Source organism: Palaemon carinicauda, chromosome 15 (assembly GCF_036898095.1).
Source record: "Palaemon carinicauda isolate YSFRI2023 chromosome 15, ASM3689809v2, whole genome shotgun sequence".
Taxonomy (NCBI): Eukaryota; Metazoa; Arthropoda; class Malacostraca; order Decapoda; family Palaemonidae; genus Palaemon; species Palaemon carinicauda.
In genome coordinates, this window is record NC_090739.1 from 135,597,632 (window position 1) to 135,615,503 (window position 17,872).

General features: G+C 40.0%; 1 protein-coding gene across 2 annotated transcripts in view; it reads right to left on the reverse strand.

The window, feature by feature from the left end:
- The window catches only part of Eip63E (cyclin dependent kinase Eip63E), an 85,949-nt gene that overhangs the window by 41,627 nt on the left and 26,450 nt on the right, over positions 1 to 17,872 (reverse strand). For both annotated transcript variants that reach the window (XM_068388723.1, XM_068388724.1), the window contains 2 exons: positions 13,307 to 13,500; positions 8,735 to 8,826 (listed from right to left, as the gene is read on the reverse strand). In XM_068388723.1, coding sequence (XP_068244824.1) covers positions 8,735 to 8,826; positions 13,307 to 13,500 — 286 coding nt within the window. The remainder of the gene's footprint in view (positions 1 to 8,734; positions 8,827 to 13,306; positions 13,501 to 17,872) is intronic.

Below are 17,872 nucleotides of genomic sequence, written 5' to 3' on the forward strand. Positions count from 1 at the left end.
ATACAAGGTCCAAGCAATTACCAGACCTGTGAGTAGCTTCATTTATGATTTGCTCACAGCCTGATTCAGAGGCAAAGTCTAAAGCTCTTAAGCCATGGCGATCGGTAGGAGAGATAGAACTTAACCACTCCCTATGGTGAGCATTAAAATCACCAACAAAGACAAAAGAAGCCTTTCTATCTTCTTCTTGTATCTTGGCCATAATGGTAAGAAGACAATCGAAGATAGAATCATCCATGTCTGGATTCCGGTAGATCGAACATAAATAAAAGTTGTTATGCCTGCCACAAACTTTTATTACCTGAATCTCATGACATCCACATTGATAGCAGGACTTATGAGAAGCAGGGTACTCGGTCCTAATATACACCGCCATTCCCCTGGCCCTAGGGATGGCATCACGTTTCAACATTATTGGCTTCTTAAAACCAGTTATAAGGAGCTCAGATGAGTGCCTCATATTAGAAACCAAAGTTTCTGAGCACAAAAGAATATCATACTGTCTGGACGCAACTGTAAGGTCTTGGATATTTGCATGAAGACCACGAATATTGCAATACAGAAGACGACATTGACGAAATCTAGGACGTACTGGTCCCGGATTTCGCTCAATGTTTCCAGACAGCATAAGAATTAATAGAAATAAAAAAGAGACATCATACTTAAAAACTAGATTAACAAGAATTATAACAAAAACAATACGTACAGAATTATAAACAAAGTGATTGATGATACCCATAGACTATAGTAAAAAGTCGGAAAAACTGGTCAACATGGAGGAGCCGATACACCATGCAAGGCTAAATACCCTCCAGGATAGCCACTTCAACTGAAGGGAGGACAGTAAGGATGGTTTTGAGAAGAAAAAGAATTAGAAAAAGGAAAAGACAACCTCTTGATAAACCACCAAGCATCCATGGCCCTTCTATTAAGCCTGCCCAACACACCATTTCAAAAAAAAACAAGAGGAAGAAAAAAAAAATAAGATAGAATAGTGTGCCTGAGTGTACCCTCAAGCAAGAGAACTCCAACCCAAGACAGTGGAAGACCATGGTACAGAGGCTATGGCACTACCCAAGACTAGAGAACAGTGGTTTAATATTGGAGTGTCCTTCTCCTAGAAGAGCTGCTTACCACAGCTAAAGAGTCTCTTCTACCCTTACCAAGAGGAAAGTACACTGAACAAATTGCAGTAGAGTAATTAACCCCTTGGGTGAAGAAGTGTTAAGTATCTCATTGTTGTCAGGTGTATGAGGAAAGACGAGAATATGTAAAGAATAGGCCAAACTATTCTGTGTAAGTGTAGGCAAAGAAAAAATAAGCCGTGACCAGAGAGAGGGATCCAATGCATTACTGTCTGGCCAGTCAAAGGATCCAATACCTCTCTAGTGGTAGTATCTCAACGGGCGGCTGGTGCCCTGGCCAACCTACTTCTATGGACATACGGCGTGTAGGACCCACGCCCCTTGTGCCAACAAGAAAGGGGATCTGAAGTTCTGGGACCCGCAGAACTGTACGGTCTGCCAGGATCGCCTGGTCGATGCGTTTCATAACCCTCCCTCAGCGGAGATCAGGGACGCTTCTCGGGATAAGCTACGCAAGTGGGTGCGTGGCTTCCACAAGAACGCCACTGGACCGTACCTTGCCACTGAAGATATGACGGCCTTATTGTTCCCAAAGGCCTCCCCTGATTCTGTGGTCCCCAAAGATCAGATCCCCACCGTCCAGATCACGGTGGAACCCGACGTAGTTATGGCCCAGTCCATGCACGAGTGTCGCCTGGATTCCCAAAACGATGAACATATGTCGGATATTTCGGAGGACACGGAGAGGACCCTCATGGCCCAAGGCGCGGAAGAGGAAGAGGACCAGGTGGAATACACCGAGTCGGAGCAGGAGGTCGCTCCGCCTTCCATCCCCGCCCCTACTCCTACAACGACGGAAGTGTCTCTCCCGTCTACCTCCGCTACCCCGGATCCCATCCCATCCGCCCAGGAGATGTTCCGTATGATAGAAGCCCTTATGGAACAAAAGCTTCAGGTGACTCACGAGTTCATCAGGTCCATGGGAGGGTCCAAAGAACCGAAGAAGATCTCGGTTAAGGACCTCCCTGCATGCTCACATGCCAACCCCTGGAGGTATGCCGAGCATATGGTTATCGCGACCGGCAGGATCTTTGTCAGCGATAAGATCGGCACGGTCCCCCTGGAAGAAGTGGAGTTCTTCCCGAACTTTGAGGCTTACCCGGACTGTTACGTCCGGCTTCGTTCAGAACCTGCCTCTAAAGAAGAGACCGAACCCAAGGAGGTGATAGTGTTCGATCTCTCGAAGGCTCAGGCTATGCTAGCCAACGCGTTTAAAAGTAGGGGTTTTACCTGCTCTAAGCTTCCGGCCCTGAGCAAGAAGCACCCTACTTACGTCGCACCCGACGACGCAGTCCTTCCCTTCACGGAAAAGGCCTTCGCTGCGTGCCTCAAGGCTGTGGAAGAAGGGAAACCCTGCCCTGCACTGGAGGAGTGCAGACCCTTCTCCATGGTAACTCCCCCCGACGTTCGACACTGGAAGGATATCCAGCATACCTTCGTGGTGGGAAAGTTAGATCCTGACGTAGCCGGACGTCAGTTTAACGAGGATCTCCCGAAACTCAATGACCATCTCCTTCGTCGGGAACAAGACACGAAGGAAAGGCTCGCAGCATCCATGTCCCTCCAGGTACAACTTGATGTCATGGCTGGTGACACCAGAGCCCCCGACCACTACATGGTACTCGCCAAATCGCACATGGCGACTCTGGTGAAGGACTTGTACCACTTCATGAAGGCTCGGAGAGCCTGTCGAGAATTCGTGTTTTCGAGTGCCACTGTGAGACACGAACCCCGGAGGCTGATTTCCTCCAACATCTGGGGTAAACACCTCTTCCCCTCCGATCTTGTGAAAGAGATCACTGACAAGGCTGCCACTGAGAATAGGAACCTTCTCAACAAGTGGGGCATGTCAAAAAAGAGGAAATCCTCTCAGGACGATGGCCCTCAACCTAAGAGGAAATCCTCCAAGCAAAAACACCAGCAACGTCAACAGCGACGTCAGTTTCCGGGACCCGCTACTCCCCAAGTGGCTGCTCAGCCACAACAGACCTTTCAGTTGGTCACCCAACCGGTTTTGTCATAGTCACCGGTTTTCACCCCTGCCTTTGAACAACAGACAACTACCTTTCGTCCCAAAGGTAGAGGCTCAAACAGGGGTGCAAGCAGAGACGCATCTCGCCGTCCCTCCAGAGGCAGAGGAGGAAGGGGAGCTAGCGGCCGAGGCAGTAAGCCCTCGGGACACCAGAAGCAATGAAGTGCTTCCGGTGGGAGGAAGACCGCCAATTCCAGGACCGTTGGACCTTCGATCCCTGGGCACACAGCATCGTCAAGAAAGGTCTGGGCTGGAGTTGGACTCAACCACCCCCAACCTTCCAGCAATTCTTCCAGCGATCAACCCCCCTTCTGGAAGAATATGTCCTAGACCTCTTGAACAAGAAGGTGATAAGGAGGGTAAAGTCAACCAGGTTCCAAGGGAGACTGTTTTGCGTCCCCAAGAAAGACTCCGACAAACTCAGAGTCATTCTGGACTTATCCCCCCTCAACAAGTTCATAGCGAACGACAAGTTCAAGATGCTGACTCTTCAACAGATAAGGACCCTTCTGCCTCGAGGATCTTACACGGTCTCCATAGACCTGGCGGATGCCTACTGGTACGTTCCAATGAACCATCACGCTTCCTCCTACCTAGGATTTCGACTCCAAAGGAAAAGCTACGCCTTCAGGGCCATGCCCTTCGGCCTCAACGTGGCCCCTCGGATCTTCACAAAGTTGGCGGACGCCATAGTACAACAGCTCCGCCTCCGTGACGTCCAGGTGATGGCCTACCTCGACGACTGGCTAGTCTGGGCTCCATCGCCCGAGGATTGTTTAAAATCCTGCAGCAAAGTCACCCAGTACCTAGAACACCTGGGATTCAAGATGAACGCGAAGAAATCTCGCCTCTCTCCAGCTCAGAAGTTCCAATGGTTAGGAATCCAGTGGAACCTTCAGTCACACCGCCTTTCCATCCCCCAGAAGAAAAGGAAGGAAATAGCAGGGTCTGTCAAGCGACTACTGAAATCCAAACGGATCTCAAGACGCCAGCAGGAACGAGTTCTAGGCTCTCTTCAGTTCGCCTCCATGACAAACCCGGTGCTTCGTGCACAGCTAAAGGATGCCGCGGGAGTCTGGAGACGTTCTGCATCCATCACTCGAAGAGACCTCAAGAGACAGCTCCCAAACAGACTTCGACTTCTCCTCAAGCCGTGGTCAGAAGCGACGGCCCTGAAAAGGTCCATCCCTCTTCAACACCCACCTCCATCACTCAACATCCACACGGACGTTTCGCTGGAGGGTTGGGGAGGTCACTCCCACCAAAAACAGGCTCAAGGCACATGGTCTCCACTATTCAAGACAATTCACATCAACATCTTGGAGGCCATGGCGGTCCTCCTAACACTGAAGAAACTCTCCCCGCCTCCCTCGATCCATATTCGTCTAACCCTAGACAACTCGGTGGTAGTTCGATGTCTCAATCGCCAAGGCTCAAGATCGTCCCAGATAAATCAGGTGCTTCTAACAATCTTCCGTCTGGCAGAGAGGAAGAAGTGGCACCTATCTGCAGTTCACCTACAAGGATTCCGCAACGTGACGGCGGACGCTCTATCTTGGACAAGCCTGATAGAGTCGGAATGGTCTCTAGACGCAAGATCATTCTCCTTCATCTCTCGCCAAGTCCCGGAACTTCAGATCGATTTCTTCGCAACGAGCGACAACAATCAACTTCCTCGATATGTGGCCCCGTACGAGGACCCCAAGGCAGAGGCAGTGGACGCCATGTCCCTGGACTGGAACAGATGGTCCAAGATCTACCTGTTTCCTCCCACCAACCTTCTGCTGAAAGTCCTCTCCAAGCTGAGAACCTTCAAAGGGACAGCGGCCCTAGTGGCTCCCAAGTGGCCCCGGAGCAATTGGTACCCCCTGGTCCTGGAGCTGCAGCCCACGCTGATCCCCCTCCCGGGCCCAGTTCTCTCCCAGCAAGTACAGAAGTCGACTGTCTTCGCTTCATCATCGAAAATCAAGGACCTTCATCTCATGATTTTCTCTCCCTAGCCGCGAAGAAGAGGTTTGGGATCTCGAAGAAAAGTCTAGACTTCCTCGAGGAATACAAGACCGAATCCACAAGACGGCAATACGAATCATCTTGGAGAAAATGGGTCTCATTCGTCAAGGCAAAAAATCCTACGGAAATCACCATCGATTTTTGCATGTCCTTCTTTATTCACCTTCATGGACTGGGCTTGGCAGCCAATACGATTTCTACTTGCAAATCGGCCTTGACTAGACCTCTGTTGTATGCTTTCCAAATTGATCTGTCCAGCGACATCTTCAATAAACTGCCGAAAGCATGCGCTCGTCTACGCCCAGCACTCCCACCGAAACCGATCTCCTGGTCATTGGACAAGGTGCTCCATTTCGCCTCCTAACTTGGATAATGATTCATGCCCTCTCAAGGATCTGACTCAGAAAGTTATACTTCTCTTTGCTCTTGCTTCAGGAGCCCGAGTCAGCGAAATAGTGGCATTATCAAGAGAAGAGGGTCATATCCTGTTTACTGACTCAGGAGACCTTACCCTCTTCCCGGATCCGACGTTTCTCGCCAAAAACGAATTACCCACCAAACAATGGGGCCCTTGGAGAATATGCCCCCTGAAGGAAGATGCCTCTCTATGCCCAGTAGAGAGCCTCAAGGTCTATCTTCGCAGAACTTCGGACTTTGGTGGAGGCCAACTCTTCACAGGAGAAACATCTGGCAGCGACCTGTCACTGAAACAACTAAGAGCGAAAATCACCTACTTCATTCGCAGAGCGGATCCTGACAGTACACCCGCCGGTCACGATTCTAGAAAAGTTGCATCGTCTCTGAATTTCTTTCAGAGTATGGACTTTGAAAGCCTTAGGAGTTTCACAGGCTGGAAGTCCTCGCGTGTTTTCTTTAAACATTATGCGAAACAAGTGCACGAAGTCAAACGTTTTGTGGTAGCCGCAGGTAGTGTTATGAAACCTGCACCTAACTCTGCATAGAACAGCGAGTTACTTGGGACTCTAACTCTTCGGGTGCCTATGTTGACCCTCGAGTGATACGTAGTGATGTAGAAAACACTTAGTGCTTTCTTATAACTGTTCTTATCCCAGGTGAAATGTCATAGTCGTCACACGAGTGCCGCATGCCTAGAGCATGATGTGTTTTATTTAAAGACTGACGTTCCTCGAGAACGAGTGCCTACTAATAAATTTGAAATTCCCTTTCAGATTCAAGAGCAAGTCTTTATTACTATGTACATTATAATTTGTTGTAAATTAACTTTACATATTATTGCAATTCATTTAAATTTTCTGCAATTGTGAAATAAAATTCTTATTTTATTACTTGTACGTCTCAATCCGCTCCTACTTATCCTATGAAATACATGTCTGTCATAGTTTTATTATTCCCTTCCTCTTATGGTTAATGAAGATACTAAGGTCTCAACCCTTATTATATATTCACCTATGCAATGTAATATTCCAATACGAATACTTACTCTTCATACCTTAGAGACGAGACAATTCTCCTCTACATACAGTGCCTAACCACCACTCGTCTGCTCTTGAGAATGTTCCTATATGAATGCCAACCATTCAGTCTTGTCTCCAAGTTCTTCAGGTTCTTCTAGCAGGGTGAATAGCCCTTCGATACCCGCTTTGATCTCGGCATGGCCCGTGGGAACTTCACTGCCAGGGGGGCAGGAAGGTCTCTTCCCTACGGTTCTTTTATTAAGATTACTATGCTACCCTATTCAAAGCCCTTGGCACTTACTCAATAGGGGGAAAATCTACCACGATACATTGATTCTCTGGTATTCTTCCATCAGGACGCCATGGCTTGAGCCCAAAAAAACGGATTTTGAGCGAAGCGAAAAATCTATTTTTGGGTGAGATAGCCATGGCGTCCTGATGGATTCCTCCCTGCTACTTCGTCCAGTTTTTCAGGTCCCACCCTGCTCTGCTGTATCATGGCGATCGGCAAGCAACTGGCTTCAGGATGACGACGGACGTGATGTCATTTAGCAATGGCGCCCGTTTGTTTACGTCTCGAGTACCCAAAGTAGCCACGAACGAGATTAGCTGTGGAACGGCTCCCAGCTATTCTCCGCCCCTACACACCGAAGTGTTAACTCTATTTGGGGTGTAGATAGCTATGTGGCGCGTTAATACATGCGTCCCCTGTTGATATACGATGTCTTAAAAGGGAAACCTTTAGATACTCGCTCCAGAAGTTAGAATTCTGTGATAACCTGTGGTTAAATTCTCTGGGAATATTTAGTAGTGATATACCCAAGGAAGCTACCAAAAAGGAACCTTCCATCAGGACGCCATGGCTATCTCACCCAAAAATAGATTTTTCGCTTCGCTCAAAATCCGTTATTTGTACCATCCCTCACATCAGAGGTTCTCCCCTTATATAGCTAGAATTAACTTCTGTCTATTTTATCAAGAAATTAGTTAAGTATTAGGGTCTACATGCTAAGTATAAGTACTTTAGCGTATGTACAGTACTGTATTATTTGCCTGCTAAAATGCATTCTCATATCATAGCCATGATGGTAAAAAACAATGCAAAAAACATCAACTAATTCTGGATTGAGATTGATGAATCACAAATAGAAATTGTGATTACTCACCAAACTTTCTTATTATTATTATTATTTATTATTATTATTATTATTATTATTATTATTATTATTATTATTATTATTATTACAAGCTAGGCTATAACCCTAGTTGGAAAAGCAAGATGCTTTAAGCCCAAGGGCTCTAACAAGGCAAAATAGCCCAGTAAGGAAAGGAAACAAGGAAATAAACTACAAGAGAAAAAGGAACAATCAAAATAAAATATTTCAAGAAGAGTAAACAAAATTAAATTATATCCTTCACAAATAAACTATAAAAACTTAAAATAAAACAAGAGGAAGAGAAATAAGATTGAATATAATGGTATCCACATTCATAGCACGACTTATGAGAAGCAGTCTATTCATTCGTAATATATACTGCTATCTCCCTTTCCCTAAGAATGGCTACACATTTTAAAAATGTTGATATCTTAAAACCCGGAATGTGCAGTTCAAGTAAGTGTTGACTTTGAAAGAGTAAAGTTTTAGAACATAACTGTTTGTGAAAGAACAGTTATGTTTGACAGCAGGATAGCTATCAATGTAATTAGTTATGTCTAATAAAAATATTTAATGCATCTATTGTCATAGAATGTTTATGTAATGTTTTATATATACAGACACAAAATCACATACACAAACACACCCCCATATAATATTTAAGTATACACACACACACACACACACACACACACACACACATATATATATATATATATATATATATATATATATATATATATATATATATATATATATATATATATATATATATATATATATATATATATATATATATATATATATATATATATATATATATATATATATATATATATATATATATATATATATATATATATATATATATATATATATATATATATATATATATATATATATATATATATATATATATATATATATATATATATATATATATATACTACTCACTTGCTGTATCCTTTATATACGGTAGCGTAAGATCCTTCGCCTAACTGATCTAATTTCATATAAGCCTCCGTCCTTCCAAACGGCGAATCCCCCTGAAAAGAAAGAAATAAAAAGTTTGTGTAATAATGAGATCTTATCTGAACTCTAACTATACATTCTATTTTCATAATAAAATCATGCAAAATACAAACAATATTCGAATGGTAAATCAGTACTAAATTCTTTTATCAAGTTTTAAATATATTTCCTTAATTAGCACAAATTAGAATGATTTATTTTTTACTAAAATAATGACAATCTTTTGTAGAAATTACATTACTGTGCACGGATCTTTTCTTGGAAATAGCCAAAATACAAATGTCTGATGTTGATAATTAATGCACTTATTAGAGTAAAGTACATCAAAGAAATTTAAAAAAGAAATGGCTAAATCTATTAGGCTCGTATGAGGAAAGAAATTGGTTCATTCTAATAACTTATCTGATAGAAAAATCATAAGAATCCAGTGTTATTACTTTTTTTCTTGATAATTTAAATAAAGGACACTGAATGTACAAACTCGACGTATTTATCTGGGAAGAGATCTGCGTGCTTCCTAAATTTTAGTGACACGTAGTTTCTCATTTAAGAAATATGTACCTCATATTGCATATATCTGTGTGACATTAATCTTTCTGACATGTACTGTATGTACAATTGTATATACAGATACACATATTATTTGCTTTTACTTGTGTGTTTTTTTTATACATGTGCATTGATATATAAAATATATACTAATATGTATACAGTATTATCATCATCATCATCAGCCATAGCTAGTCTACTACAGGACAAAGGCCTCAGACATGTCCTTCCACTCGCGTCTGTCTATGGCCTTTCTATGCCAGCTTATAACCTCCAATTTTCTTAGCTTGTCAATCCATCGCCTTCTCTTCCTTCTGCTTCATTTACAATATCTAGGGACCCATTCTGTTAATCTTAATGTCCATTGTATGTCCTGCCCATGTCCATTTCTTTTCCTTAAATGTTTTTTAAAATATCCTCTACTTTAGTTTGCTTTTGTATCCATGTTGCTCTTCATCTGTCTCTTAATGTTATTCCCATCATTATTCTTTCCATTGCTCTTTGAGTTGTAACTAGCTTATGTTCAACGGCTTTAGTAAGGCTCCAAGTTTCTGATACATATGTACAGCACAGTATATGTATGTTTATACGGATAGGGTTATATGTGCATATATGCATGTATACTGTATGCAAGTAAGTACAATATATAGAGGTATATATACTTTTGGGTAAGTATAGTATATGTATGTATATGTTTCTGTATATACATGGATAACTTAACAAAAAAAAGTTATTTAAGATAAATCATAATCATGCATTAATATGAAGAAATTGTAGGTAAAAAAAAAACACCTGTCATCTCCAGTGCCCCTTTAAACATCCACCTGACAAACGAGACTTGAACTCGGCCCACGAAAACACCTGTGAGTATGGGTCCTCATAGGTAGCATGGTTTTCCGAAGACATGTTGTACAAATGTCTATGTATGCTCGTACTTTCACTGTAATATAACGTAAATAATCTCTCAATAAATCAGTCCTCTTGAAGAAGTAACACAAAGCCAGTCAGAGTTGAAGGAAGAGCTGCTGATATAGTCTCCTGATATAGTTTTTGGACCTACGAGGGATAAATATGTTTAAATAATAATCTTAAGTTTCCTTAAGGCGGTTCGATAAACAAGTGTTTGAAGTGATGTTCGAACGTGTGAACGAGGTATTTGGTTGTCGAACACGTTTGGAGAACGGATCGAAGAAAGGCTGTTCTTGCCTGATTTTTGTGGGTGGGGTTTCATCGTCCACAAACCTTATGCTTTGGTGGCTACTCCACCTCTTCGAACTGTTTGAAAAGAAGGTTCGACAACCGGGTTCGACAAGAAACTCTGTTCTCGCCTGATTTTTGTGGGTGGGGCTTCATCGTCCACAAACCTTATGCTTTGGTGGCTACTCCACCTCTTCGAACTGTTTGAAAAGAAGGTTCGACAACCGGGTTCGACGAACCAATCCACCGTGCGAACCCCACTTTAGAACTCTGGAAAGAATAATTCAATAATCTCCACTGCATAAGTATTGTGAAATGTATTCCAGAGCAAAGAACTCTGAATGGAGAAATGCGTGGCTAGACAAAGTACCAGAGAGGGGCTTTGGATTGAACCAGAGCCAGTGGTTTTAAACACTCTCTCTCTAAGCAAGTCCATGGCCTTGGACATCAATCATGAAGATGTTAAAAGGTATGAAATCATAATAATACCTTGAAATCAAAAGGTCATTTTAATCTGCATGTGAAAATCGTTCAAATCAAAATAAAAAAAAAAAAACATATCAACCAGGCTAATAACTTTACACAATGATAACCAATTGGAAATGTCTATGCTTATCGATCTGCTAGACTGGGGTTCAAGACCCTTTCAAGCTCAATTGTTTCTTGCAGTGCCTGCGACTTCACCATCCTTATGAGCTAAGGACAGGGGTTTGGGAAGCCTATAGATCTACCTGCTGACTCATCAGCAGCCATTGCCTGGCCATCCCTGGTCCTAGCTTGTGTGGGAAGGTTGCTTGGGTGTTGAACATATGAATATGTGGTTAGTCTCTGGGGCCTTCTCACTGTCTCCTTCCCCTGCCATTCAAGAACAGCCTTTAACATTTAAAAGTGAGTTTTATCCCATTCAATGTTATAATTAGCACTACGCTGTCTGTTTCTTCAAAATTAAACAAAAGGAACAATAGTACAGGAATTCTTTCCTTAATTAGAATTTTTTTCCAGCTTTAACGTAGCTCCTAAAATCACGTATGTTTTGCAACCCCCGCCCCCCTTTTCCCGAAATTCAGACTTGTTTCCGCATTTTCATTATACTGAAAGGATGCAAATCTTGTTACGAATTCATAACCACTGGGTTTTTAATTAAGAGAAGAACATAATCTCATACCTAATCTCACAGACATGTCCTTTTTGTATATCTACATTATAATTACTGCATATTATATATATATATATATATATATATATATATATATATATATATATATATATATATATATATATATATATATAGATATATATATATACACACATATATATGTATATCTATCTATCTATCTATCTATCTATCTATCTATCTATCTATCTAGAGAGAGAGAGAGAGAGAGAGAGAGAGAGAGAGAGAGAGAGAGAGAGAGAGAGAGAGAGAGAGAGAGAGAGAGAGACGTAAGGCTGAAAATGAATACGAGTAAAACCAAGATAACAATGTAGACACAACAATTAAGGGTTGTGGATAACTCTCTAGAAATTGTCAATGATTATACGTACTTAGGACGAGACCAAAATTAAAAGAAGGATAAGCATAGGATGGCGATTTTTTGGTATACGAAAGGATATGAAAATCAAAATACAACTTTCTCTAAAAAGAGAAATATTTAATCAAATGGTCCTACGGGTATTAACTTATGCATCAGAAACTTGGAAACCTTTCTAAAGCCTTAAAATATAAGCTACTTACAAATCAAAGAGCTATGGAAAGAATACTGACGAGAATAACATTAAAAGTAAAAGATCAACATGGATACAAGAGCAAACCACAGTTGAGCAGAGGATATTCAAATAACATGTAAGACAAAGAAATGGGCAAGACATATAATGAGAATGACAGATAACAGGTGGACATTAAGAACAACAGAATCGGTCTCTAGACTGCAAAAGACGCAGGGGAAGGAAAAGAAGATGATGGATTGACGAACTAAGAAAATTCGAGGGTAGAGATCAGCATAGAAAGACCATAAACAGACGGAGGTGGTAGGACGTATTTGAGCCCTTTGTCCTGTAGTGAACTAGTAACGACTCATGATGATGATGATGATGATGACGATGATGATGATGATATATATATATTTGTATATACAAAAACGTATTTACATACATACCTTTTTATATTCACTTTATTGCACCCAGAGCAACCATGTTTTTAATAGCTTTATGTGTTATTAATTCGGAATTTCTTCAAAATTTCAGAATACTTAGCATAACAGGCATTTCATAAACTGCTGATTGTAAAAGGCAGAAAAAATATTCTCTTCAGTCACCGGAAAGATATATACAGTGTGTATATATATATATATATATATATATATATATATATATATATATACATATATATATATATATATATATATATATATATATATACTGTATATGGACGCACACACATATAAGTATATATATATATATATATATATATATATATATATATATATATATATATATATATATATATATATATATATATATATATATATATATATATATATACAGTGCGCGTTTAAATTTCTAAAAGCCATTTCACGAAACCACAGAATAAGAAGCATTCTTAAAACATCCACAAAGGGATCTCGCCCATAAACTCGTTACTTCAGGGGCCTATTATTATTATTATTATTATTATTATTATTATTATTATTATTATTATTATTATCATTATTATTATTATTACTACTACTACTACTTACTAATACTTACCCCAAACGCTGAATATCGCTTAGATTTCCTAGAGTCTTTACATAAATAAACTTCCGACTTGGGTCTCGGAGGCTTCTTCGGTCTCATGATGACTTTCTGTTCTTCCCGGATGTCGTCATCGAGGAGTTTGGAGTCGGACGAGACGGATAGTTGTCTCGAGAGGGATTCGCGGTGGTCGACCAGTCTCTCCCAGCCTGTGGAGGAGAGAACAACATGGAGTGATAAAATTTATGTGGCGGAGAGAGAGAGAGAGAGAGAGAGAGAGAGAGAGAGAGAGAGAGAGAGAGAGAGAGAGAATTATAGTTAGTACTTTAAGATCATCACCAATAGAGAGAGAGAGAGAGAGAGAGAGAGAGAGAGAGAGAGAGAGAGAGAGAGAGAGAGAGAATTATAGTTAGTACTTTAAGATCATCACCAATAGAGAGAGAGAGAGAGAGAGTGAGAACACTAGCCAGTACTTTAAGATCATTACTGAGAGAGAGAGAGAGAGAGAGAGAGAGAGAGAGAGAGAGAGAGAGAGAGAGAGAGAGAGAGAGAGATCACTAGCCAGTACTTTAAGATCATTACTGAATGAGAGAGAGAGAGAGAGAGAGAGAGAGAGAGAGAGAGAGAGAGAGAGAGAGATCCCTTCTCAGTATTTTAAGACTATTACTGAAACTTCAAATAACCTACCTTACTTGATAATGTTATTTTTATAACGTATTTAGTAGGCTACCTTGAAATTCAGCCATTTAGACATGATATTTTCCCCATCAACACAAAAAAATAAGAAATATATTTCTGAGGTTGAAATACCACTAATAAGCAGCTCTTCTTGGAGAAGGACACTGCAAAATCAAACCATTGTTCTCTAGTTTTGGGTAGTGCCATAGCCCCTGTACCATGGTCTTCCACTGTCTTGGGTTAGAGTTCTCTTGCTTGAGGGTACACTCGGGCACACTATTCCATCCTACTTCTCGTTTAAGTTTATTATAATTTATATAGGATATATTTATTTTCATGTTACTCTTCTCAAGATATTCTATTTTTCCTTGTTTCATTTCTTCACTGGGCTATTTTCCCTGTTGGAACCTCTGAGCTTATAGCATTCTGCTTTTCCAACTAGGGTTGCAGCATTATTATTATTATTATTATTATTATTATTATTATCCAAGCTACAACCCTAGTTGGAAAAGCAAGATGCCATAAGCCCAGGGGCTCCAACAGGGAAAAATAGCCCAGTGAGGAAAGGAAATAAGGAAATAAATAAATGAAGAGAGCAAATTAACAATAAATCATTCTAAAAAAAGTAACAACGTCAAAACAGACATTTACATATAAAATATTAACATCAAAAACAAATATGTCATAAATAAACTATAAAAAGACTCATGTCCGCCTGGTCAACAAAAAAAGCATTTGCTCCAACTTTGAACTTTTGAAGTTCTACTGATTCAACTACCCGATTAGGAAGATCATTCCACAACTTGGTAACAGCTGGAATAAAACTTCTAGAGTACTGCGTAGTATTGAGCCTCATGATGGAGAAGGCCTGGCTATTAGAATTAACTGCCTGCCTAATATTACAAACAGGATAGAATTGTCCAGGGAGATCTGAATGTAAAGGATGGTCAGAGTTATGAAAAATCTTATGCAACATGCATAATGAACTAATTGAACGACGGTGCCATAGATTAATATCTAGATCAGGAATAAGAAATTTAATAGACCGTAAGTTTCTGTCCAACAAATTAAGATGAGAATCAGCAGGTGAAGACCAGACAGGAAAACAATACTCAAAACAAGGTAGAATGAAAGAATTAAAACACTTCTTCAGAATAGATTGATCACCGAAAATCTTGAAAAACTTTCTCAATAAGCCAATTTTTTGTGCAATTGAAGAAGACACAGACCTTACATGTTTCTCAAAAGTAAATTTGCTGTCCAGAATCACACCTAAAATTTTGAAAGAGTCATACAAATTTAAAGAAACATTATCAATACTGAGATCCGGATGTTGAGGAGCCACCGTCCTTGACCTACTTACAATCATACTTTGAGTTTTGTTAGGATTCAACTTCATACCCCATATTTTGCACCATGCACTAATTCTAGCTAAATCTCTATTAAGGGATTCACCAACACCAGATCTACATTCAGGGGATGGAATTGATGCAAAGAGAGTAGCATCATCTGCATATGCAACAAGCTTGTTTTCTAGGCCAAACCACATGTCATGTGTACATAGTATGAAAAGTAATGGGCCAAGAACACTACCCTATGGAACACCGGATATCACATTCCTATAATCACTATGGTGCCCATCGACAACAACTCTTTGATATCTATTACTTAAAAAATCAATAATAATGCTAAGAAACGACCCACCCACTCTCAACTGTTTGAGTTTGAAAACAAGGGCCTCATGATTAACACGGTCAAAGGCAGCACTAAAATCAAGGCCAATCATACGAACTTCCTGACCACAATCAAATGATTTTTGTACAGCATTGGAGATTGTAAGAAGGGCATCACATGCTCCAAGGCCTTTACGAAAACCAAATTGCAAACTAGGGAGTAGATGATTACCTTCAGCAAACCTATTAAGACGTTTTGCCAGGAGACGTTCAAAAACTTTAGATAATATGGGAGTTATGGAAATTGGGCGGTAATCAGTGGGACTTGAGCTACCAAAAACACATTTACATAGAGGAGTAACATTACCAATTCTCCAACAAGTGCTAAAAGCTCCTCTTCTTGCTAACTTACGCAAAATAACAGATAACTTTGGAGCTAAGAAATATGCTGTCTTTATAAAAAACAAAGGAAAAATACCATTTGGGTCTACACCTCCATAAGCATCAAGGTCTATCAACAGAGCTTTAATCTCACGAGATCGAAAAGCTAAACTAGTTAGTTTAGCCTCAGGAAAACAGGAATGAGGAAGTTCAAGTTTTTCATTACTCTGTTTACTGTCAAAAACATCAGCCAAAAGGGTTGGCTTTTCCTTTGGACAGTGCATGACTGAGCCATCTGGTTTAAGTAAAGGAGGAACTGTTGCATCTACACTAAAGAGTGCAGATTTAAGGGTAGACCACCATTTATGTTCCTGAGTTGTACCAGAAAGTGTAGTAGCATAGTAGTAGTAGTAATAATAATAATAATAATAATAATAATAATAATAATAATAATAATAATAATAATAATAATAATAATAATAATAATAATACAATCTTTAGCAAAAATCGAGACAGTCTAATGAATTCGGATAAAAGTTTTTAAGGAAACCAAAAAATTATTATTATTATTATTATTATTATTATTATTATTATTATTATTATTATTATTATTATTATTATTATTATTATTATTACAAGCTAAGCTATAACCATGGTTGGAAAAGCAAGATACTATAAGCCCAAGGGCTTCAACACTGAAAAGTATTCCAACGAGGAAAGGAAACAAGGAAGTAAACAAACTACAAGAGAAGTAACAAACAATCAAAATAGAATATTTCAAGAACAAAAACATTAAATCAGATCTCTCATATACAAACAATAAAAACTAAAAAACAAGAGGAAGAGAAATAAGATAGAACAGTGTGCTCGAGTGTATCCTCAAGCAAGAGAACTCTAATTCAAGAGAGTGGAAGACCCTGGTACAGAGGCTATAGCACTACCCAAGAATCGAGAAGAATGGTTTGATTTTGTAGTGTCAAAGCTAGAGTCTCTTCTACCCTTGGCAAGAGGAAAGTAGATATTGAACCATTATATTGCAATAGTTAACCCCTTGAGCAGAAAAATCATTGTTTGATAATCTCAGTGTTGTCAGAGGTATGAGGACAGGATAATGTGCTAAGAATGGGCTAGCCTATTTGGTGTATGTGTAGGCAAAGACAAAATGAGCCGTAACCAGAGAGAGGGATCCTATGTAGTAACGTCTAGCCAGACAAAGGACACAATAAGTCTCTAGCGGTAGTATCTCACCGGGAGGCTGGTGTACGGCCAACCTGCTACCTATGTTTATTGTCTATGACGATTATCTTACAACCAGGCCACTGGTATCACAAATTTCACAAGTTTCACCATTCAAATTTCAACACAACACATCAGAATGCATGTACAGGGAACTCGATGCTCATTGGCTAAGCCTTCTAGGGGCGGGCTTATCAAGCACTGCCAACCAATAAAATGTCTACTATCCAAATGTTTATAGTTTTAAGGTTTTATGCACTGTGACTTGGAGGATATCTTGAAACCATTAAAAGAAATACAATATGGGTTTTAGTTCCTTGTAAGAGGATGCTCAGAGAGACTACTGAAGTTGCTAGCGCGAAGATAAGGTAAACGATTATTCTTTGATAGACATGTAGATAGGGAATCTGACAAACAGAATTATTTGTTTATCATATGGCCAGCTCTAGGATATTCATCATCATCATCTCCTCCCACGCTTATTGAAGCAAAGGTCCTCGGTTAGATTTCGCCAGTCGTCTCTATCTTGAGCTTTTAAATCAATACTTCTCCACCATCATCTACTTTACGCTTCACAGTCATTAGCCATGTAGGCTTGGGTCTTACAACTCTT